The sequence below is a fragment of the Anser anser genome (genome assembly GCF_964211835.1).
Source record: "Anser anser genome assembly, chromosome: 7".
Taxonomy (NCBI): domain Eukaryota; kingdom Metazoa; phylum Chordata; class Aves; order Anseriformes; family Anatidae; genus Anser; species Anser anser.
Window position 1 is genome coordinate 27,514,984 of NC_139727.1, and position 23,091 is coordinate 27,538,074.

Here is a 23,091-nt window from a genome sequence, read left to right on the forward strand (position 1 = left end):
CCTTGCTCTGGGAGAGAACACGGGAAAGTCAGGTTTTGGGGGGCGTTTCTGTATTTTTTTTAGAAACCCAGCTCTTTTATACAGACACTCGTTTTTATTAATGCCCCCTAAAGTTCGGCCCAGCTCTGGGAGAAGAGCTCTTCCCAGCTCCTATGGGGAAACTGAGGCACGGAGCATCTCCCCTGATGGGTAACTAGGACAAGGGGGTGCCGGGGACTTTCTGGGGCCCCCCCAGCACCACCCCTTTCCCTGCACCCACCCCCCCCCCGCATCCCCACCATAAATCACCGCCCTCCCTTGGCCGAGGACCTTTTAAAAGGATTTACGAGGGGGCTGGCGGCGCGGCGGCGATGCGCTTTCATAAATCGGGAAGGCACCGGCGCCCCTCACCGCCACCACCACCCGCTCTGGGGGTGGCGCGGGAGCACCCCCGCTCCCCACGGCCCCCCCCGGCACGCCGCCGGCCCCCTCCTCGCCGCCGCCTCCCCGTCTGTGGAGACCGCGAGCGTGGAAAATCCCCAGACGGGGAGTGTAAATGCTTGTTCTTTGTAAATGAAGAACATAATTAACATTAAATTAAGGTAATACAAATGAAGACAACACAGAGCCTGACAGGATGAGTGTTTGGGGAGGCAGTAGAGAGAAGTGATTCATATTTTTAATTTACTGTACAAATAGACTAGCAGGGCTGGGGGGAAAAGGGCCATCCAAGTGGAGTGGGGATTTTTTTTTTTTTCCTTTTTTTTTTTTTTTTTCCCACTGTTGTTTTGCTGTGCTTTAAGCACACAATGACTATTAAAGTCAACTGCCCATATAATAGGACATCTCCTACATGACTGCTCTCCGAGAGGCAGCTTGCTGTAGCAATAAATTCCAGGAGTGCCATCTGCTGGCGCGCACCCTGCGCCGGGCACCTTCGCCCCGGCCACCCCGACACGGGCACGGGCAGCAGCCTGCTCCCTGAGACCAGCAGCCGATAACACAGGATGTTTGTTTTTTTTTTTTTTTTCCATAGGAAAAAACGTTTAATGCATTTTTTCCGGTTCCCCCTTTAAATATTTCATCTTTTGCGCACGTATATGGGTTTTGGTGGGGTGCTGGCTGGCTCCGAGGAAGTGTTTTAGGCTTTTAAATGAAACACATCGTTGTTTTGCTCCCCACTGAAGTGCTGGGTTTCAGCTGAGTGCCCCTTACCCAGAACATCACAGTAAGGAATTACAACATTTCAGGTTTTTTTTCTTCCAAAAAAAGGCACCTGAGCAGAGTATGTGTGACCAGCAGGCTCGGCTGAGGCTTGCTCTGCACTTTAAGGGGATGTGCTGCTCACCTTGGCATCAGGCTGTGCAAAGCAAGGATTAATACGAAATCCAGCGGCCACAAGGACCCGTTCCTGGCCAAAATCGCCCCTCCCAGCCAGAAGATGCCCTGGGACTGCGCTGAGAGCCTCCCACCCCATCCCCAAACTGCTCACCTGGGGATTTTCCTAATTCTGGGGGCGCAGCCTTCACTCTCCAGGTCTCTCAGGTCCAAGTGGGTATTGCCACGAGCAAGCCCGCAGGCTGGTCCCTTCTGGCTGGTCCCTTCTGGCCGGTCCCTTCTGCTCCCCATCATGGTCTGAGCCTCTGCCTTGGTGTCCCTGGAGGCCCTGCTCCTTCCCCGGGTGATCCACACCTTCCCATGCTGCTGCTCCCCCTCTCGACCCCCTGGTGCTGCCTTTCCGCAGGGACAAGCTGGTTTCCCCAGCTCCACCTTCTGCCCTGTCCTCCTCCTTTACCTCCTTCTCCCCCTGTCTGTGCTCGCTGCCTTCCACCCTGAGGTGCTGAGGGCAGCTCCAGCCATCACTTCATTTTTACCGACCCCAACGTGTGACCAGAGCCTCTCAACCCCCTGCCTGGGGGCACTGGGGTGGGCAGAGGGGCTCGTGCAGGACAAACCCCGCATCCAAAGGGGATGAGATTCTCAGCCTTCATCGCCCTGCAGTGTTTTTACTGTGCCCGTGAGCCGCTGGGTATAAAACACCGCTCCCACACCACGGGTACAGGCTGCAGACACAGGCTCTGTCTGCAAGCTGCCCCCCTCCCCAGGCAGTGCACCCCTGCACCCAGCACTCGGGTGCCTCTGGGGGCTCCCGGCTGCTGGGATCCCATGAGCCTGCCCCCAGCACCGTCCCCCATCCCTGCCGGAGCCCCAGGGACACTCGTTGCTGCCACCAGCACTGGCACAGGGACACCAGGGTGTCCCCAGCGAGCTTTCATCAGCTCCCTGGTGCGCTGTGACCATTCGCCCTCAGCCAGGCACCTGGCAGAAAACTTCCCTGTAGGATCTGGAGTATTCGTGGCATCACCAGATCCTTGAGGAGCACATTTCAAAGTATCTGGGACCTTCTTTCCTACTCCATTTGGCCATGGTGTGCTCCAGATTTCCATGGGTTATACCTCAATGCTTAAGCTCCCCCATCCTTAGCACATCACAAGAAGGCATCTTCATCTTTGTTCCTGCAAAACTTAATAGGATCAGAAGAATTTCCAGGCATCAAGTCCCTTCTCAGACTCTTCCCTGCAATTTCTCCAGTTCCTCAAGGTGTGTTTGGACACTGGTAGGGGATGCAGCCTTCCCCTCATCAGCTCTGAGACATCGTCCCTCTGGGTCACCTCTGAGTGCGTCCGAACCCTTCCTGTGGGTTTGTGCAGTGCTGGAGCCCGGTGCCCCTCCCCTGCCCGTGAGGACACCAGTCCCTGCTTGGGACACTGCCCGTGGCCATCACAAGGTGACTGCAGAGCAGCCCACGCATTTCACGGCCAGCTGGGCGGCGGGACGCCTGCCCCATGGGAGGCCAGCTTGGACCGACAGCCCCAAGCAGAGATCCTGCCCCGATATCCTAATGATAAGCTGGTGAGAAGCTGGCATCCCATGAGCATGGGGCTTCCTCCACAGGTCCTGATGGAAGGAGCGTGGACGTGTCCTTGGCACGGAGCGCTCAGAAAGGTCCCCAAGGTCCCCAAGAGTGAATGCCCCCAAAAGGCACCATAGGATTTTTACCAGTGACCTCCCATCCTTGGGATTAGGGAACTTGAGGCTCTGGTGGTGTCTGAAGCCGTGGGCAGGGGGGCTCCTACCAGGTTTCCCAGGCCTGTCCCACCTCACCAGCCAGCACAGAGCAATCCTTGGCCATGGGGCAGCAGCCACATCCCTCGGCCAAGCCAGGACCCGGGGATGGGGGCTGCTCCCGGGGGGGTCACTGCCAGCCACGCGGAGGGCAGGGGGCATCTCCCGAGCTGCCCAGCACGCCGGGTGGGAGGGATAAATAAATACCAGGATAAATAAATACAAGTGGCAAAGAGGCCTGAAATGATGCTGTCGTTTGCTGGGAATGAGAGACACAAGTGTAATTTAGGTTTTGATATTATGAAAGTCTCGCTGCTCTAAAACAGCAGGGCACTCAGTGCCTCATTAATAAAGGATAAACTTGGAGTCTATTTACAATGCACTTTTTGGGGTTATTTACACTCCATTATACATATGTAATGCTGCACATATTTACCGCTCTGTTCTGCTGCCGAGAGCAGCCGAGGCGGGAGGGAGGTGGAGGGGGACGTGACGATGCTGGGGAGCCGTGACCCTGCTTTCACCAGTGTCCCTTCGGCAGCTGGAGGGTGGAGGTGCTGGGACCAGGCACTGGGCACCGCTCTGGACCAGTCCCTGTCCCCATGTGCCCAGTGCCCCCCGTTTTGGGATGCACCCCGGGGCTTTGCTGCACCCCAAAGTGTGGGGAGGTCAGGCAAGGCCGGATCCTGATCCCAATCCTGATCCCAATTCTGATCCTGATCCCAATCCTGATCCCAGTTCTGATCCTGATCCTGATCCCGATCCCGATCCCTCCAGGCTGCCCTCCAAGGCCCCATAGCCACGGAGCTTCAGCATCCCCCCGCGGCACGCCGGGAGGACGGCGCGGCGGGTGGCGAAGGTGCGGCTGATCTCCATGAAGGTTTTGTTCTTGGTCTCGGGAATGACGAGGTAGACGTAGAGGGCCACCAGCAGGCAGACGCCGCAGAAAACCAGGTAGCAAAAGGCTCCGGCTGACATCTGGGGACGGGGGAGAGCAGGGATGGGGCCGACAGGCAGGCACTGCGGTGCCCCGGGGGAGAAGCAGGGGCTGTGCCCATCCCACCCCAGAGCCCCCCAGGCTGGTACCTGCAAGAAGGGGAAGATGAAGCCGACGGTGAAGTTGCAGAGCCAGTTGAGGGACCCCCCCAGGACGTAGGCGGCCGGGCGGTGGGACTGCGTGAAGAGCTCGGCCGTCATCAGGAAGGGGACACCGGCTGCGGAGGGAAGGGACGAGTCAGGGGTGTGGGGTCAGGCCCCCTTGGGCACCCCGGGTGACAGCCCCCTGATTGCTGGACTTGGAAATTTCAGACTGAGTCAAATTCAAGGTGGAGGATTTCATCTGAGCCTCTTTTTGCAACCACTTGCCTAAATGCTGCTGTAGGAAATCTCACAGAGACCTCAGGCACGCTGAAATGCCTTCCTGGTGCCCTCCATAATGTCGTTCCCACCCTTCCTTGGTCAAAACAGTCTAGAACATTTCCTTCTATTCCACAGATAACAGTTCTGATGCTATGGCCTGCTTTAGGCAGGAAAGGAACAACCACATTTCCGAGCATCTGAATTTCCTGCAGGCCACAGAAATGGACTTTTCCAGCCAGCCTTTCCCAGCTCTTACTGTGAAATCAAAAAACAGCACCACTAGAAACGATGGCTCGAGGCTTTAAAAACTGGGCACAGGTTTTGGCCACTTCTCCTGGGAGGACCCAGCCCCTCCTGGCCGGCGTTAGCCCAGCCAGGAGCCCAGGCTCCAGGACTACCCTTTTGCTGGGGGACAGGATTTGGGGTCCAGCACACGTCCCCAGCACATGGGGACCTGTCAGGGGTTGGATTTGCCCTGGGGACCTGTCTAGGGTCCCAATGTCGGGGACAGGACTGTCTGGGACCTCCTTAGGAAGGGCGCCGTGGTGGAGAAAACAAGCAAGGAAGCGAAGTGATAACAACTCCGGGAGGAGCGGAGCCCCTGATGGACTCTTACTCACAGCTCGCCCAGAATAGAGATATGTATTTTTTTGTTTTAAAAGTCCTATTCATCATTGTTTGTGAACAATGAGCCATTAAAATCCTAATTAAAGATGTAATTACAGTGAATAAAGTCTGGGCTGAGGATGAATTACAGATCCGCTAACAGCTCTGCTAATACATCAGCTGGGTAAAGCAGCCCAGGTCTCACCCCTCGGTTTTGGAGCGTGGTCCCGCACCGACACCTGCCTGAGGGCAGGAGGATGCTCACCATGGTGGGAGTGGGTTACACCTCTGGGGGGCTGCCGGGGCTTCCTCCAAGCGTGGGCCATGGTTGGAGGTGCTGGGAGGAGGTGGGGTGTGCTCTGGGCCTTGTGGGGTGCAGCAAGATGAACCAGGACCCGGCCATGGGGAAGGGGACGGGGTGCCGGTCCGTCCCTCCTGCTGCCCCCACCTGCAAGCCCAGCTCCGTGCTGCTCCCTGCTCCCCCTGCACCCCTGCTCCTTCCGCAGACCCACCTGGTCCCATGCAGAAGCCGGCGATGATGCCGACCACGCAGGCGACGGCGACGTAGCGCGTCCAGGGCAGGGCGGTCTGCGAGGGGACACGGGGCGGTGGGACGCCGCGTCCCCAGCACGGGGCTTCGTGCCGCGGCTCAGCGGTGGCCCTGGAGGACGGTGGCCTCGACCACCTCCGCGGGACACAGAATATATAGGAGAGTCATGGGCGGTTTGGGGCAAAACCGGTGGGATTTGGCCTCAGCCAAGCTCCGTGATGCTGAGATGTCCCCGGGGCTGCGGGACAGTCAGAGGGAGGAGGGTTCCGACCTCTCCACCTGCCCTGGCATTTAGCAGCTGCCTCGCTGGCAACAACTCCTTGTGCAGAAGAAGCTACCAGAAGCAGCAAGATTTTTCTGAACTTTTTTTTTCTTTTCTTTTCTTTTCTTTTCTTTGCTCTGAGTTTTCCTTCCCTTTAACTTTGAAGGGAAAACAAATTTGCTCGGAAGAGCCAGCTCAGCCCTTAAACCCACACACACCCCTCCATCCCCAGGGAGAACCCATCCCTTCATTATACCCAGCCCTAATTAAGGTGCCCAGGGCCCCGTTCCCGGCCCTGCCCCATACCCCAGGAGCTGGCGGTGGCCGGGCCCTACCTGCAGCAGCAGGCAGAGGGTGATGCCCGCCAAGCAGACGCCCATGGCACAGAAACCAGTGATGATGAGGGGCCGCCGGCCCAGCTTCTCGATGGTGAAGCACTGCCGAGGGAGAGCAGAAACCAAAGGGAGCAATGGGGACACCCCCCCGGGGACGGGGACATCCCTTGAACCCCAGATCCAGCTGCAGGCGTGGGATGCTCCTGGTGGCACCCGGGGATGGGGACATCCCGGAGGGTTTTTCCCATCCCGTTTGGAGCCGGGAACGTGGGAATTGCTCCCGGGCCGTGGGGTGAGCGGGGTCCCCGGCCGAGCAGAGGTGGCTTTTGGGGGCAGAGGATGCAGGATGCGGGGAGGCGGCGCGGCGGCCGCCGGAGCAGGCAGGGTATTGACAGCAGAACAAATGCCTGCAATTTTATAACCAATCTCGGCACCTCCGTCGGGGGCCATTGGCGGGGCTGCTCCCCAGCAGTGGGGGGGCTGCGGGGCTGGGCAGCACGCCAGGGGCTGGGGGCACCCTACAAGGGGCCGGGGGCGGCTGGGGATGGGGGTGCCCCCCCCCTGCTGCTGGCTGAGCTATGGGGAGAGGGGGGCGGCCCCCGCTCTGCCCCTCTTTTTCTGGGAGCGGCCGCCCCCCATCCATCTCTCTAATTGTCAGGGAGCGGATTTAGTGCCGGGTGGCTCGGGCTGGCCCCGGGTGACACTCGCAGATGGGACGAGGGCCATAAATCTGCCTGGCCCAGTGCTAACTCTCCAGCTAAATGAGGGCTGGCGGGGGGGTGGGGGGGGTGGGCAGGGGCTGCCAGCCCCGGGGCGGGCCGGTGCGTGGCTGGGGGGCAGATGGGGATGTGCGGCTCTGCTAACCAAGTGACAATGAAATCGGGAGCCAGAACAAACTGCTTAGCCCCCTCCGTCAGCCCCGGCCCTGCTGCCCGCCTGGCGTCCCTCCCAAACTCCCTGCTCAGCCCCAGTTTTCCCACCTTTTCTAAATGTGATCCCCCCAAAACCGAGCCCTCCCCATCCCATTCTCCCCCCCCTACTTCCCTGCCAGTCCCTCTGCTCCCACCACCACCCAGCAAAGCGGCAGCGCTGTGGCACAGATGGTATTTGGGGTCCGTCCAGCCCCCCCCGGTTTGATGGGGCTGGATGCTGGGGACAAGCCCCCAGGCGCGGAGGGGCTGTGTCTGTCCGTCCATCTGTCCGTCCATCACTCACCCCGACCAGCCCCGCAACAACTTCAACGGCGCCGGTGCCCACGGTGGTGTAGGGGATCTGGGACGGGGGGATCCCCGCGTTCTCGAAGATGGTGTTGGTGTAAAACCAGATCTGTCGGGAACGGGGGGCTCGGCATGAGCGGAGGGCACTCAGGGAGGGTGCAACGAGCTGCCAGGTCTCAGCTCTGCCCCCGCAGAGCCGGGTCTCGAGGTGAGGACCCCGCAGGACTTACGGCGTCGATCCCCGAGAGCTGCATGCCGGCGTTCACCACCGCCACCGAGAGCGTCTGCCAGCGCACGGAGCGGTCCCGCAGCAGCTGCCAGACGGACACCGTCTGCGCAGAGGAGAGCGACCGCTGCTCCTCCTCCATCTCCTGCACCGTGTCCTGCACGTCGGGCGTCCCCAGGAACCGGCGCAGCGCTGCGGGGAGCGCGGGGCTCGTGGAGGAGCGTGGACGCTCATAGGAATGGCACGGGGCAGGGACGTGGGTTTGGCTCTGACCAGAACACCTCCCTGAGCCCCCGAGGCTGAGCTCCCCTGGGGAGATGCCCTGACACCGGGGTGATGGGCACCACGGAAATGTTACAATGCGCCTGGGAAGGTTTGGGGCTGGGCTGTTGGGGCTGGGTGTGGAAGGATGCTGCAAGGGTGCGCCCTGGTCTCGGGAGACCTTGGAGCAGCACCCATCACCTCCCGCAGCTGGACACTCCCCCCCCCCAGGACACCCCCTCACCCTCAGTGGCCCCGCAGATGTCGTTCCTCTCTATGAGCAGGTACCGCGGGCTCTCGGGGAAGCAGTGCAGCAGCAGGAGCTGGAGGGAGGCAGGGACCACCACCACTGCCAGGAACAGGGGCCAGTACCTGTCCTGGAACAGGACGTGTCACGGAGAGACAGAGTGGGGGCCACGGGAGCAGGCTGAGGGCATCACGCTCACCTTGCCCAGCAGCTCCGGGAGGCCCAGCACCTGCGCGGAGAAAACCCCCAGGCAGATGAAGATGCTGGGCATGAGGCCCAGGAAGCCCCGCAGGTTCTTGGGGGCGATTTCTCCCAGGTAGAGGGGCACCACGCTGAGACAGATACCTGGGAGTGGGGACATGGATGGGAGACACAGCCAGGGGAAGGGTACCCATGAGCCCCCCCCCCCGCCCCAGCACACCCCCTGCCCTACTCAGCACCAGCTGCAGCAGGGGACCCTGTGGCCAGCGAGGTGACCCCGTCTGCCCCTCAGAGCCCCCCCGGTGCCCTGGGAAAGGGCTGCAGCCCCCCTGCCTGGGCATCACCCACCTGCGTGGATCCCCGTGATGGAGCGGCCGATGATGACCATCTCGGGGGACTCCAGCTCCCTGCTGAAGCCCATGAAGCCGCCGGCCAGGAGGACGAGCAGAGCGCTGCGGCTGAGGGTGCCGCTCCTAGCGGGGCACAGGCAGCGGGGCAGCCCCTCCGGCCCCGTCCCGGCCCTCGGGGCCACCCGTGCCACGCCACCCCCTTACCTGCCATAGCGTGCCACCAGCAGCCCCACCAGCAAGGAGCCCCCCAGCCCGCCCAGGGCGAAGGTGGAGACGGTCAGCGAGTAGAGGAGGGTGAGGAGGCCGGGGGCCAGCCCGTGCCCGTACCGCCGGGACCAGGTGGCGTTGTAGAAAGCCTTTATGTGCTGCGGGGTGGAGGGAGACACGGGCACCGAATGTAGTAGGGAAAGGGGGAGGTGGGAAGGCAGCCCCCAGGGGAAACGCAGGGCAAGGCAGGTCACAGGTGGGGATGACTGGGGTGTGCTGCTCTGGCTGCTCAGGCAGGCTCAGTGCCAGCGGGGTTTAAGGATGTCTTAGAGGGCCCCCGTAGAGCTGGAGCAGCTGCTGAGGGCTTCCCCAGCCCTGCCTTCCAGGGGGTGATACCAACCCAAGGTCCTACATCCCTCTCACGCCGCCCTGGTCCCTGGGCTGCTCCCCCTGGGGCACAGTCTGAGGGCAAAGCCAGCATTTCAGCATGGGGCTGGGGTCCCACCACTGTGCCCTGCTCCCAGCAAGGCCGCCCCGTCCCTTACCACTGCCGGCGAGTTCACCACAGCCAGGTTGTAGCCGTAGAGCATGGAGGAGCCGAAGGACACCAGGAGGGTGACCGAGAGCAGGGGGAAGGTGAGGCGCTGGGGGAGAGGAGGGCGGATCAGCACCACCCTGGGCCACCGCCCCATTTCTATCAGGAGAGGGGCAGGGATGTCCCTGTCCCAAGCCAAGACCCCAGCCCCGGGGAGCCCCCCCGCTGGGCACCACTCCCTGCCACCCCCAGCCCAGCAGACCCACACGCACCCATCTCCCAGCACCTTTCCTCCATCAGTGCCTCCACTGGGGCTGGGGGGACAGGCAGGATGGGTGTCCATGCTGTGGGGTGCTGATGGCTGCCGAGGGACACCCCACAGACACCCCCCTTCACCCAGCAGGAGCTGAGAGGCATGCAGGGCACCCCTGGGTGCTGCACCCTGCTGTCTGCTGCAGCGAGCCACCCATGGCCTGACACTGACAGTGCTGTCACAGGGCAGATGAGCAAATTTGTGCCCCCATCCCCGGCAGCAGCAGCACACCCCAGTGCCCAAACCCCAACCCCAAGAGCCTCGTCTCTCCCCGAGCACCCCTCCAAGCCCAGTAGCCGGATCCACAGCACCCAGCAGCTCCCGGCTCACGCATGCCAAATCCCCACTGATCCCACCAGGAATCCTGAGCTGGGAATGGGGGGGGGGTCAGGCCAGGGGCTCGGGGAGAGGCAGCACACCATGGAACACACGGGGAGCGGGGATGGGGCAGCCCCCCCAGCCCAGCAGCCCCCTGCCCATCAAAGCTCACCCTGGTGATGCCCCTGCCGGGGTCCGGGGTCCCTTTCCCATCTGTCGGGCTGAGGCTGCGGCTGGAATCGGGTGAGAGAGGGTGAGGAGGAGGGGAGGAAGACAGCCCCAGTGCCTGGCTCTTCTCTCCCATTTTTACTTGGAAGAAGGAGGGAGAGGGGAAGGGAGAGAAGGGGAGGCCGCCTGGGTGTCCCCGGGACTCATTGGAGGCTCCTAAGCAGCTGGAGGAGGAGTCCGGGGGCCTCCCCGCCTCGCTGGGGCACCTTGCAGGTAGGGGTGGCCCTGGGGCCAGTTGTGGGGCAGAGGCTGGGGGTGGAGGGGGGGTCCCCCATCTCCCAACACCCCCATCAGCCCCCTGAGCCTCCCCCCACCACATCAGGCTGTGGGGCAGCAGCATCCCATCCGCTGGGACTTGGGGCAGGCGGGCTGGTAACCCACGTACCGCGATGTGGCCGTGAACCGGGGCAGCTGCCCCTGTGGGACAGGGGGGTGGCAGAGCCCCCAGCCCCAGGGCAAAGCCCCCAGCCCCAGAGAGGAGAGACGCGGCTCATGGCAGCTCAGAGGAATCCAATTTTGCTGCGGCCAGAAGCTGCCTCCCCCGCTGCTAATGAAGTGCCTTTAATTAGCAGCCTAATAGCAAGCTCTTAATTTGCCGAACAGCCAGTGGAAAGGATGGGGACCCCACTAAGCCAGGCTGGCAACAGCTCCGAGGGATTAAAAGGGAGGGGTCCGGCCGGCTGGCCCCACCGCGGGAGGGTCCCACGGGACGGGGCTGGGAGAGCCCCACGGGCACCCCAAGGCCTCGGGGCCAGGCAGAGCCGGCGCCTCGTCCTGCCACGCGGGATGCTCCAGATCCTGCCCCTTCCCTCCGGCTTCACCTCCGGCTCCCTTCAGAGTCACCAGAGCTTTACCCTGCCCCTAGGAGCCCTTCCCGGCCTGCTGGCATTGGGATTTCCCAAGGGATGGTGCCAGCTCCAAGTCTTGCTCTGACTCAGTTTCCCCGTGTCTCCACCGGGCCATCACCTTTACCAGACGCTGCCCCAAGCCGGGGGTCACCACCGCCCTGATTTAGGGGTGAATTGAGGTTACTGGTGCCAGTCCCCAGCAGCGGCTGGGAGAGGAGGTTTAGCAGATGAGCAACACGTGCCAGGGAGGAAGGGGGACGAGAGGAGGAGGGAAGCCTGGGGTGCCAATTAAGGGCCACCAGGGAGCCGGGTTAATTGGAGACACTCCTGTGACCTGACCCGGTGATGGCGGTATGAGGGGCAGGAACACCCGCTGCTCCGTGCTGCGAGGGAGCTCGTCTCTCTAATTTACAGGTGTCCCCAATCCTCTCCTGCCTGCGTGCACGGGCTCCCTGGCTAAAAACACCCGCCTTGGGGTGGGGAAGCTGCCAGGAGACCACGGAGCCGCCTTGTGCCCTCCCGCCATCGCTCCTGGCAGCGCCAGGCCCGCCCTGGCCTTGCTGCGGCCTGGTCCCCAGCCCCTGGGGTGAGGTGAAGCCCTCGCAGAGGACTTGGTCTTTGGTGCTGCCCCTCGGTGCCCACCCAGCAGCCAGGCAGGGCCAGGATAAAGGCCACGAGGAAGCAAAACGTGGCTTGAATGAACCCCGGTGAAAAAATGTGTGGCTTAGCAGCTGTGGATGCTTCCCCTGCCTGGAGGGAGCTTCGCAGCCTGGGCACGGCTGCTCGCAGGCGTCTTCATGGCTTGGAAGGTCATAGCAATTTGTTGGTGGTGCCTTTTCGGGGTTGAATCACCAGAAACAGAGACTGTCCTGTGATCATGGTGGCCCCATCCTCCCAGAGCACCCGGGAACTGTGGTTTTGCAATGGAAAGCTCCTGCCTCCATCCTCCAGCTGCATTTACCTGTACGGGTGAGGACCTGTATGGCTCCCCTCCGACACCAGGGCAGGCACAGCTGACTAGGATTTGGTTCCCAGACCACACCACCTCTGGCTGCTGAATCGTCCTACACATTTTTGATAAGAACTGCATCAATTTGCCCAGCAGGTCTAAACCGACCAATTTTCCTCTTTCCAAAAACAAGCTTACTATACCCTTGAAAGTGTGTGTGTGTGTAAATATACATATATATATATATGTGTATATATATTAAAAAACAAAAGCAAACCCCAAACCACCACCACCAGAGGATTTCATTTTAAAGCTGTAGGTTGATCAAACGCCGTTAATTTGAAGCTATGGTAAACATTACTTTCCTCCTTCATTTGAAGTGGAAATAAGGCACACATTTTTAAACAGAAAGGGTAATTAACCACTGAATCTATTTAAGATAAGCCGTCCTGGCGTTCACTCCTTTCCTGTGGAAATTTACAATTGAGATTGCTTTTCTTTCTCAAAGAGGCGCGTGCTTCGGTTCTTGAGCTTCTGGATGTGATGCCAGAATTCCTGGGAGAAGTTTTCCAGGCTGTGCTCTGCAGCGGAGCACTGCCCTGTCCCCGAAATTTGGCAGAAATACTCTGAGCCTTGCTTTCAGACATCGAAGAGGGGGAAGGACCAGTTAAGGAACGTCCAGGAATAGCCCACAGGGAGAACCTGCTGTGGTGTTTGTGCCTTGGGCACAGGCGGACATGGGGTGGGGATGCCCAGAAGGATGTGCTCTCGTTTGGGGTATGGGCAGCCACACGATGCTCAAGCCAAACTGCATCCTGCACTCCAGACCGACTGCCTGTCACCCCAAGTCCTCTTCAAAGCCTATTACTGAGTGGGAGGAGAGAGCAGGGAAGGAACAGAAAAGGTTAAAGTGGGGTAAATATATGCATTTATTTATTTTAAACAAAACAAAACAACAACAACAAAAAACCCACCCTTGCTAAACAAAGCAGCCGGCCGTTGGGAATCCTGTCAGAAGGAGAGACGGGGATTGGAAGTGACAGGAGCCCCGCTCCCAGCGCTGCAGCAAAGCAGGAGGCGTCGCAATCTCCAGTCCCCCGCTGGCTGCCAAGAATGGAGCCAGCAGGGAGAGAGGCGGCGGGAGCGCCGCGCTTGTTTGTTTTCTGGCCACCCCAGGAGCCAGGGTCTTAAAACCGCGGTAGCCTTTGTTTTAAAAGGGGCTGTTAAGGAAAATGGAAAGATCCAGGGTTGCTATCGGCGGAGCGTTTTTTAAGAGGAAGGTATTCTGAGGGCAAGGGTGCTTGCGTTGAAATTCGGGTGAGCCGCAAGCATGTCAGCATCCCCAGCCATTGTGTTGCATGGCGGTGCCGCGATATGTCAATTACTCACTCATTATTGAACAGCAGGGTTCTGATTAGCTTATAAAACAAATTTGTGCTTCTCCTACCAGGATCTTGCAGGAGTATCCAGAAAAGCACAAAGTCTTTATAGTTTTCCCCCTCCCACCCTTTTTTAATGGGCAGGCCGGCTGGGGCTCGGTGCGTCAGTCACATCCCCTCCCTGACTTACAGGGCAGACTCATTTGCCATCAGCCACGAATGGAGAGTTTGTTAATTAAAAAGTATGCTGTGGTTTTCGGAGTAAGTGTTGTTTGCTTGTTGTTTTTCTGGTGCCCTGTACCAGAAGTGCGATCCGCGTACACGGGGGGCTCAAAGACACAGGCCTGATACTGTGACGGTGTCCTTCCCAGCGAAAGGAAAACAGGAGAGATTCACAGCTTAACCTTTGTATTTAAGTTATTTTCTGAACAGTTAAAAAAAAAAAAAAAAAAGGAAAACGAAACAAAACACACTGTTACCATGACCCTAGCTCAAGTGAACATTAGTACATTAACTACACATCACCGTAACATAATCACGAAATTCAAAGCACTCATTACTTAAGAATCCAGATAACAAATATAGCAGGGTAACAACCCAAAAACTCTGGAGAAACCATGTTCTTTCTCACCTCTCCCACTCCCGCTCCCATCTCAGTCTGAGCAGGCAGTGATGCAGCACAGGCTGGCCTGGCAGGCTCTCAGGAAGGTACCGACGGTCAATGGCTGGAGAAACCAGCCCTGCTCCTTTTTGCTCAGCTCCAAATTATTTTCTGCCATGCTAAAACTGTGGGTAGGCTGGCTGAGACCTGCAACGCCTCACATGGTAAAGACAAAGCAGCTGAAAGCACATTTATGCTCCCTAAACAGCTCCAGATCCTTACACTGAATTTCCCCCAAATTCTCACAGTTAGCTCCTTGTTAGTCCCAGCAAACAGCCTGGGACAGGCTGGCCAGCCTTCCTCCTGCACGCAGAGCTTAAAACACTGTCTGTAAAGGCAAGACAATTTATTTCGGGTACAGGTGTGGAGCTGAAGGTGCCCTGTGATGAAGACTGGCGTTTCAGGCTGATTTTCTGGCCATGGCTGCTCTCGTTTCCTGCTTGGGCAGGAATCAGGATACCTTTTAGGGCAATAGGTTATTAATAACGGGACCTATCTAGGAGTCAGTTAAAATATATTAAAGGTTCATACATCTACATACATCAGCATCCCTCTAATTTTCAGAGTATCTGTTTAACATCACTGAGGATTAACTGGTGGTGACAACTCCTGGGGGATATCGGGGACAAACAGGGAAACCCAGTGGCTTTTGAGAGCAAGCCCAAAGTCATGGGAAGAATTTTCTGACAAGACAAAGGACGATTTATTCTGGCCCAGTATCAAGGCTCACCACAGGAGAGAAGCTTTGGGAATGTGCCAGGAGTTAGTCTATAGCTCATTAAAAATTAAAAAAAAAATAAAAAAAAAAAGAGGGGGAAGGGAAAAGGAGAGGAAGCCAAATCTGAGCCTCAGCAGGCAACCGCTCCCCTGGGCCCACTGCTGGGGTTGCACAGAAGGCATGAACCCAAGGGACCTGTTGCTTCTGTGAGTCTTGGTATTGGAAGTGGGGACAAAGACAGGCCCCTCATGCCAAGCAGTGCAGTAGGGCTTTGCTGGCAGGAGGAAGGAGGGATTTCATATGGAGACCTCCTCTGGGGACAGCCGGGGCTCTTGCTGTTCCCCCTTCCTTCTGGGAAGCTGTTGCTTATTGCTTCTGGGGGGGACAACAGAAGGGCAAGGCTCAGCATGTCAGATGCATCATGCATGCCACTTGGAGACCCCGGCAACGTTCCTTCTTCGCTTGGCCACTGTAGCTTAGACCAACCCTTCCAGTTCGTGCCCCCAGTGCAACCCAAAAGGGGGCATCGGCTGGCCAGTTCAGCAGCTGGAGGCAATACCTGATTACCTCCTGACATTTCTGATGTTCTTATAGAAACCCTTTGTTCTTGTGAGCCTTGTACACAAGCTAAGAAATCTATTTTCAGCATTGTCCCCACTCCCGTAGAGGTCCATCTCCATCCCCACACTTCCTTCCTAGCTTTCAACCACGTGGGTTGTCTCCTCCTTCTCCTCCCACAAGAGCAAGTCTGCAGTAGGAAGGCTGGCGGCACTTCTCGTCAGCTTCCCTACCCAGGAAAAGCTGCTAGTACTGCGCATCAACCACAAATGTGCCAGTTTGGGAATCATCAGCCAGGAAAGTCAGATCTAAAATGGTGCTGAAGGAAGGTGCGGTCAGAGCTAGGCAAGGAGCCCAAGCTGGAGATGTGCTTCCCATCAGAGCCGGGATGCCGAAAACCTCAGAGCCAAGCCTGGAGCTCTGCTCAGACTGGGAAAGGAGCACGTGGCAGGGGCAGGAAACACATACCTGGGAGCAGAGAAATGCACATGATACCATGGTACTCTCCAGCTTTTTCAGTGTTGTTCCAAAAAATAAAAAAAAAATAGGAAAAAGAAGAAAGGATCCTTTGGAGCAGGAGGCAGGTAGGTAGAGCATGGTGGTCCAAGTCAGCTTCCAGTTTAGAAACAAGTGTAAAGCATTTCAGCGTTTCTGATGATCATGGACTTCTCGACTGGTCACCTGAATCCTTCCGTTCCAGCAGCGATGTGTCTGTCCCTGAAGGTTGATGAGGAGCAGAGGGAGCTGCTCCCCAGGAGACAGCCGCACAAGTTCTCTCACTGCAAATTCCTTCATGCCGTTCTCTATTTGCATATTTTAAAGCAAGCTGTATTCCTCTGAGGCTGAGAAATATTTGCAGCGAAACTGTGCCCTATTGCCAAAGGAGTCACAAGCAGGAGGTGGTGTGGCCGCAGCGGATTGTCCTGCTCTGATGTCCCACACCTCCATGACTTTGGATCCCATAGTTCGAGGTGGAAGGCTAGCGTGAGCTTCCTACTCGTGGGAGAAGTGACGATCTCTACTCAGCAGAGGTATTTCATTTCATTTCAAAGCAATGTGCAAACACTTAGAGCCCACAGACACTTCTAGCCCCTTTTTATCTCCTTTCTGCAAGCACGTTCTAGCTCTTTTCATTATAAACTCTGCAATTGCTTCAACCCAGCTGAGGGATTACCCAGTTGGTTCATGCTGAAACCTCTCTCTCACATGCACTCTTACACACACACACACACACACACACACGCACGCACATGTATCCTAAGGGGGGAATTTGAAAAAGCCACTCTCTTCTGACACTGAGAGATCTACTTACCAGATTGCTCCTCCCTGGGGGTACAATGAACACCACCAAATGTCAGGCTGTGGCAGTTTCAAGTTCAAGTTAATCAGTTAACTTCAGTTTCCTTCTTAGCTATCAGCTAATCTGTACAACTCGGGAGCGGGGTAGGAAGCCTTGCCCTTCTGCAGGTTTGTACCAAGTACCCACACAGTCCCCTCTGGACGGTGAGACGCTGTTCTTATCCTTTGCCAAAACCAGATTTCGGCTGTTGCTCACAAACTGTACCTTGAACAGCTCTATACAGCAGAGTTCAAACTATGGTTAACTACCATTCGAATACCCAACAGTGCCCAGAGGTTACAGAACAGCAGCACGGAGCAGCAGGGCTATGACAACCATGGACAATCTGCAGTGGTGGTGTCTCTGTTTGGCCAGCCGGTCTTTCGGTTCTCCCAAATTCTTGCAACTAATAAAATAAAATGCATCCTTGCAGGCGGTACCCACAAAGACGCAGTTAAAATATTAGGAAGTCTGCAGCCTTCAGAGGCTGGAGTAACAGATTGGTGTTTTCTACAATCACCTAAATGGAAAGGACAGAGGATGACCAGACAAAGTGAGGAAAGTAACTATTAAATCTGAGGCCAAGGTTTATCCCCTACTGATATGCAACCATGCTGCAGACCACGTCATAACTGAACTTAGAGGAACAGCGATCAAATGAAGTTAAGAACAAGATGCAGAACTTCAACTGAGAGATGTCTGGGATGTGCACTTTGATTCTCCCTGCTCCCCTGCCAGTTTTGCTTTGGGACTGCGGTATGTCTGATATGTGTAACTGCCTGAAATCTAAAACGGCCTTCCTAGGCTCAGAAGTAGTGTCAAAATTAGTTGTAGATTAACTTATTATTGTCACTCAGAACATTTAGGACTCTGCAGAGATAAGTCATGCTGTCAACGTTACCTGAACAGAGCAGAGTTAACCTGTTTGACCCTTTTTACAGTAATAGTTCAAACAGGAGTGTCACCACACGCTCTGAGATGCTCTTTTGAACTGATGTAGTCTCTAGGCTCAACGAAAACCCAGGGAGCTGGGTGCTTAACGCTGCTGCTCATGCGCTGCAGGAACTGTGCCAGGTACACCCTACGCACCTGCTTTCCGTTCCTCCATACCTCCACTGCTTTCTCATCCATCTTGGCTGTCACCGAAATGATTTAAGCCCTCTGAACTGCTCTTTGGGGACCCTGGGCCCAGCTCCTTGCAAAATTTCATTGGTGGGAAAAGCGCATCCCAAGCAATTAGAAACAATGCAACTGCTTCCATAGCAGTGAAGATGATGAGAATAGCTGAATATAATTTTCCATCTGCCAAGTTCCAAGTTTAGAGGGTGTTACAAAGCCTGTTTAAAACTCCCCTAGCCCCGAGACAAAGTGCCCTGACTTCCCACTGCAGACTGGAGCAACTCCCTGCTATAACCCAGTGGGGTTATTCAAGACCTACAGTGGGAGATGTGGGCACAGCCCGGAACGGCCAGCGACTGGATTTGCACAGACTTTCCTGACCCAAACGCAGGCCTGTTGCAACTCCTTGCAGCTCTCCAGGAAGAGCCATGTTCCCCAGACCTCTCTGTCTAGTTCGGAGATAGGCAGAGTTTTTTCTCATGTCCCTACCCTCCAGGGCTATTTTTATCTCCTAAACAATAGCAATTTGCAAAAGCCTCGGCCAGAAAGCGAAGATCCAGCTCAGCTATCAGCAAAGGGACTAATCATCCTGTGTCCCTACACCGCAATGCAGCATGCACATAGGTTAGAGAAGCACACCAAAGGCTCTCCCTCCTAGAGCTTTCTAGTAAGGCCAGCCCCAGAACTGCTGTAGAGTTGTCCTGGAACCACTTCTAACTTCACTGTCTTTAAAGTCAGCCGTCATCTACCCACCTGCCATCACCAGGAGACTGTACCCTTGGATGGTAGGAAAGGAGCAGAGTCCAGCTCCCCTCCTCGTCCTATTTACAGAACGATTCCTAAGCCATCACCTGTCTTCAGGGAGAACAGCAGGGGTAAGATTGTCCTTCATACAAACCACCTCTTTGCTAGTGAAGTACTGTCCTCAGACAACGTTTCACTGGGATGGAGGGAACTGGACCTCGGCCCCAGTCCCTCATGCTTGGGACTTTGGCAGAAGAGTGTTTAACTTCTCACTGACTAGCATTCCCCAGCCAAGCAGATGTTAAAGGAGACTACGATATACATCCAGCTTCCAAAGGGTTAGCGGAGCAGGCAGAAGAGGAAAGAGATGGATTTAGCTCATAATAGTCAAATTTCAAGGGTCCTCTCTCCAAAGGAATAGGTCTGTAGTCAGAACAGCCAAAAGCCGCAGGGAAGGGGGTGCCCTGGTCTGGCTGTTATACACGTTTCTCTTGCTCTTCAGAGTCGAATGCTTTTACAAAGGCCTAGCAATGGATATTGATTTCAGTCTGAGAGTAGCAGCCTCCTCCCCACCCACCCTGGAGTGACTCTCCCAGCAGGGTGCACTGTGGCTATAAGTCTTCTGCTTAAGAGCAAAGCAACACATTCTGGCAACGTCTTAAATATATTCACAGGACATCTGTGACTGGGTTTGGAGGGGAACCAAACAGGGTAAAGGGGAGAGGAGTGAACAGGAAGATGGGGATGAGGGAGGAAAGGGATGGGAAGGTTTAAAAATGTTAATTGTTCATGAAAGATAAAAGTCATCTTCTGATATAGCAGCACTTTAGCAGTCAGCCGCGCTGAGTAGACCCTGTCTGAGATCAACCGCATGCCAACTTTGTTCCAGAAACGAGTCTGAGAGCTTCTCTCTTCAGCAAGTATTGGTTACGTGGATAGTTCTTTTGTCCTGGCATTGGCAGATAATTTAAATACTGCAGCTTAAATGAGTCCTGGGAACAAAAAACAGAACAAACCAAATAAACCCCATTTGTACTAAGCCTTTTAATGATTTAAAAGAACACCTGATTGACCAGAGTGTTTGAGAAAATCAAAGTAGCTGATGTGACAGCTCTGGAGCATCACTGTATATTTACTCATCAAACAGGATATAGGATGTGCTCCAGGACAGAGCATTTTCATGGAAAAATGTCATCGTGAACATTCCCTTGCAGAAGCCTGTCAGCTCATCTGCCTTTTTTCTAAAGTCACTAACAGCAGTGGTACCCATCAAAGTGGGCAATCACGCCATCCCACTCCGCTGACAGACATCAAATCCACTCTGCAAATGACCCAAACGTAAGAACCACAATTTCCTCCCCACGTTGTGCTGGCCAAGACAAAAAGGTAAGGTGACGAGCAGACCAGCCAGGCTCTGACATGAGCAATTTAACAGCCATGCTGTAGTAGAAAGGAGGAGGGCTGGCCCTGTCAGTAAATGATTTTGCATATTGATGCATCTCGATTTAATTTGCCAGGTCTTGGGCCTCAGTATCTCCCCCCTTAGCCAAACTGTTCTCTTGAATCAGCTTGCTGCAGAGCGAGAAGAATGGTCACCACTTCAGCGGGAGGGAATAAAGCTGACACTTCTTGGCGAAACACTCCTGCCTGGTTACAACTGCCCAGGGTCAGGCCATCTGCATCCCCTTGTTAGGCGGCAGCTGCTCTGCTCGCTCTGCAGAAACTCTTCTTCCTTCTGGACAGCAGTGATAGCTGATTTAATTATTGATGATGATGGACAGAGGAGGAGTTCTTCCAGAAAACTCACAGGCACCACATGCCACAAATCCTAGGATAAAGACCCCGTTCTAAGGTATCAGAATCCTTGCTGTCCTTTCACAGGTCGCTGCAGTTATTGTGCAACCAAGAGGAGAATTACTGATAGACTCAGCTAGGCATTCAAGCAGCATGCTCGTATTATGTCCAGTGTCATCTCTGAGCCTCTTTAATTATTATTATCATTATCATTATTACTATTATTTTTACCTGTGCGAGTGTGAGGTACAGTGTAGTGTTATTTATCTTGAGATGTAAGTGTACGTTCTGGACGGGGAACGAGTGGATTCTGCTTGGGCAGCTGGGTCATTCAGAAAATCCCAGATGAGGATGGTGTCATCGTGTGAGCTGCTAACAATCTGGAACTCGTCAAACTGAAGTCGAAAGACTCTCCCAGAATGCTCCTAAAAGCAAGTGGAAGACACAGCATGTTAACTCACAAACCTGCTGGCACCTAGGATGGAGCAGGAAAGAAAAACCTGGGCTGGGATTCTGGCACTATATTAATTCCTCAGTCAGAAAACTCTATATGACACATTGTGCCTCCACATCACGTAGTGTAAACTAAACCATCTTCAGTGAAACGAGTTTGCCGTATCATGTTCTTGGCTCACAGGAATTTTATGTTACATTTACTTATCACTCCTTCAGTCCTGGTAACTCACAGCGCAGAACAAACCAAGCTCTCTCCACCACAGGGAGCAGCCTGGTGAGGCTGATGGGAGCAGTCTCTTCCTTGTTTTATGGCAAAATTCTTTCCTGAAATCACAGCACTCCCAGATGCAGGAGGTTACAGGGGGAGAGACAAGAATTTCGCAGACAAGACTTGGCACCATTACTACTGCAGAAGAGGGAAGAGCTTAATACTGGAGGACACTAAGGAGCCTGTTGTAAAGTCCAGTGACACCGTAATAATTCCTCTTAAGCAGTTCTAAAAATATGAACCAGAAAGGGCATTCTTTATAGGCAGTTTGCATTCTGCTCTGAGGCTGAGTGGAAATGGCATGACGATTTGGCAAGAGTTCAGCCTGTAATTAACAGGAGGTAACGGCAAGATCCTGAATATCACAGAGCAAATCCACAATGCTTTCCTTTTTGTGCCGGCTATTTGTTCTTGGTGCTTACTGCTGCAAGAGCGAGCAGGAGCATCCACCTAAGTCGGAAGGGAACAGAAACCATGCAGGTGGGACAAGCCCTCTCTCTTCTATTAATATGTATTCCTCTGGAGTGTCTACATGTTGTAAGAGGCCCGGGGTCTGGAAAAAATGCTTACAAGTGTTTTAATATTGAAAATATCGTTTTTTCAAATATTTAGACAAAAGAGAATTACTAGCTACTAAATGGGAAATCTGTCTTATGGCACAGGACTCTGAAAATACAGCTCAGTTTGAAAAGCACAGAGAGAACACAACAGCTGTTTTAAAGGGCATCTCTGAATCTCTAAGCTAACTGAAAACAAACACATACTCCAAAGTCTGATTCCATTTCTATGACATTTTAAAAAAAAACTCAAGCTATTCAGACCTCCCTGGTCTTTTAACCAAATAACAATAACCCCAATTTGTCTTAGAACCACTTTCTATCTTCCCACCTATTTCAAAGAGAAATGTGCTTCCAGACTCGACTCTATATTATATCAGCGAAGAAGTTCTTGCTAAAAGTATCACTACAACTGTCAGATCCACTGAGGGACCGTTCTCAAGGACACCAAGAGAGAGGTACTTCTAAAAACTGCTTTGAAAAGGACCCGGACTTTTTAGCTCATGAGGAAAGCTGCACTTATTCTGCGCTTGGAAAGCTTCTGTCAAACTCAGGCGGCCGCTGTTCCAGCTAACGGAAAGGACCTGGCATGCAGCGAGCATTTGTTATATGTGCACTTTCCTCCTACTGTTTGAAAATTGAACATGAGCAGCAGGAGACTCACGATGTTCATTGTGCAGCCAGGTTTAATTTTGGAGGCCGAGGGAAGAGAGGAAAAAAAAAAACATGGGTAAGCGGGTATAAGGACGCCCTGTTGTCATAAACATGAAAAGCCCTAAAAGCACTACAACAGCCTCCTCTGCCCCTCCTCTTCTGGCCCCCTCCATTGCTATCAAACAGGGATTTATGAGGATCCATGCGTTGAGATTCCTACAGTGTTTCCATCCCACCGCTTCTGATTTATAATATAATTAGTTGGGGCACTTTGGCTGTCCACTGCTGGAAAATGCGGAGGAAATCACACCAGTTAAATTAAGTCTACAGGTTACTAGGCACACATTTGTCTCAGGCTGGAGCAAGAACACTACCGATATCAAGCTGAAGTCTTAGACTCTTGGGATAAAAGTGTTCATGGGCAAGGAGTTGTTCCATACTTTGCAACCGGATGGCTGAAGACAAAGGGGTTTTCTGGATTTCGGCCAAGAAATTATTTGCCGTTCTACCTGGCCACCAAGAAGGTTTTTCAACGTAGTACCTGCAGGCATCCAAGGCTCTCACAGACTCCTACTCTGCAGCTTTCAGTCCAAATATGACTGGAAGAGGAGTTAGTGTGGCTTAATGATCGACCGCCTGTCAGCTGAGTCACAGTAACCCACACAGCCTGTGCAAGGTGTGAAGTAAAATACCAAAAAAATCTACAAAATCTATTAAAATCTACAGC

At 54.8% G+C, this 23,091-nt stretch overlaps 2 protein-coding genes across 17 annotated transcripts in view; both read right to left on the bottom strand.

Moving 5' to 3' along the window:
• Positions 1-324: 324 nt before the first annotated feature.
• LOC310902766 (solute carrier family 2, facilitated glucose transporter member 9-like) lies at positions 325-12,912 on the bottom strand. Of its 2 annotated transcripts, none has more exons than XM_083844805.1 (12): positions 10,265-12,912; positions 9,472-9,570; positions 8,924-9,084; positions 8,718-8,842; positions 8,368-8,513; positions 8,166-8,244; positions 7,665-7,852; positions 7,433-7,543; positions 6,218-6,319; positions 5,583-5,658; positions 4,192-4,319; positions 325-4,083 (listed from the first exon to the last, which is right to left on the bottom strand). In XM_083844805.1, exons 1-12 carry the CDS (start codon positions 10,658-10,660, stop codon positions 3,775-3,777), a joined length of 1,920 nt encoding a protein of 639 aa, XP_083700931.1. In that variant the 5' UTR covers positions 10,661-12,912; the 3' UTR covers positions 325-3,774. The 2 variants fall into 2 exon arrangements, with proteins under 2 accessions (XP_083700931.1, XP_083700930.1); XM_083844804.1 differs by having other exon boundaries at positions 8,166-8,298.
• A 116-nt stretch (positions 12,913-13,028) lies between these two features.
• BTRC (beta-transducin repeat containing E3 ubiquitin protein ligase) overlaps positions 13,029-23,091 on the bottom strand; it is a 119,048-nt gene continuing 108,985 nt past the window's right edge. For all 15 annotated transcript variants that reach the window (XM_083844793.1, XM_083844802.1, XM_083844791.1 and 12 more), the window contains 2 exons: positions 20,661-20,854; positions 13,029-19,627 (listed from right to left, as the gene is read on the bottom strand). In XM_083844793.1, the coding sequence (XP_083700919.1) occupies positions 20,693-20,854 (162 nt within the window). In that variant the 3' untranslated portion in view covers positions 13,029-19,627; positions 20,661-20,692. The remainder of the gene's footprint in view (positions 19,628-20,660; positions 20,855-23,091) is intronic.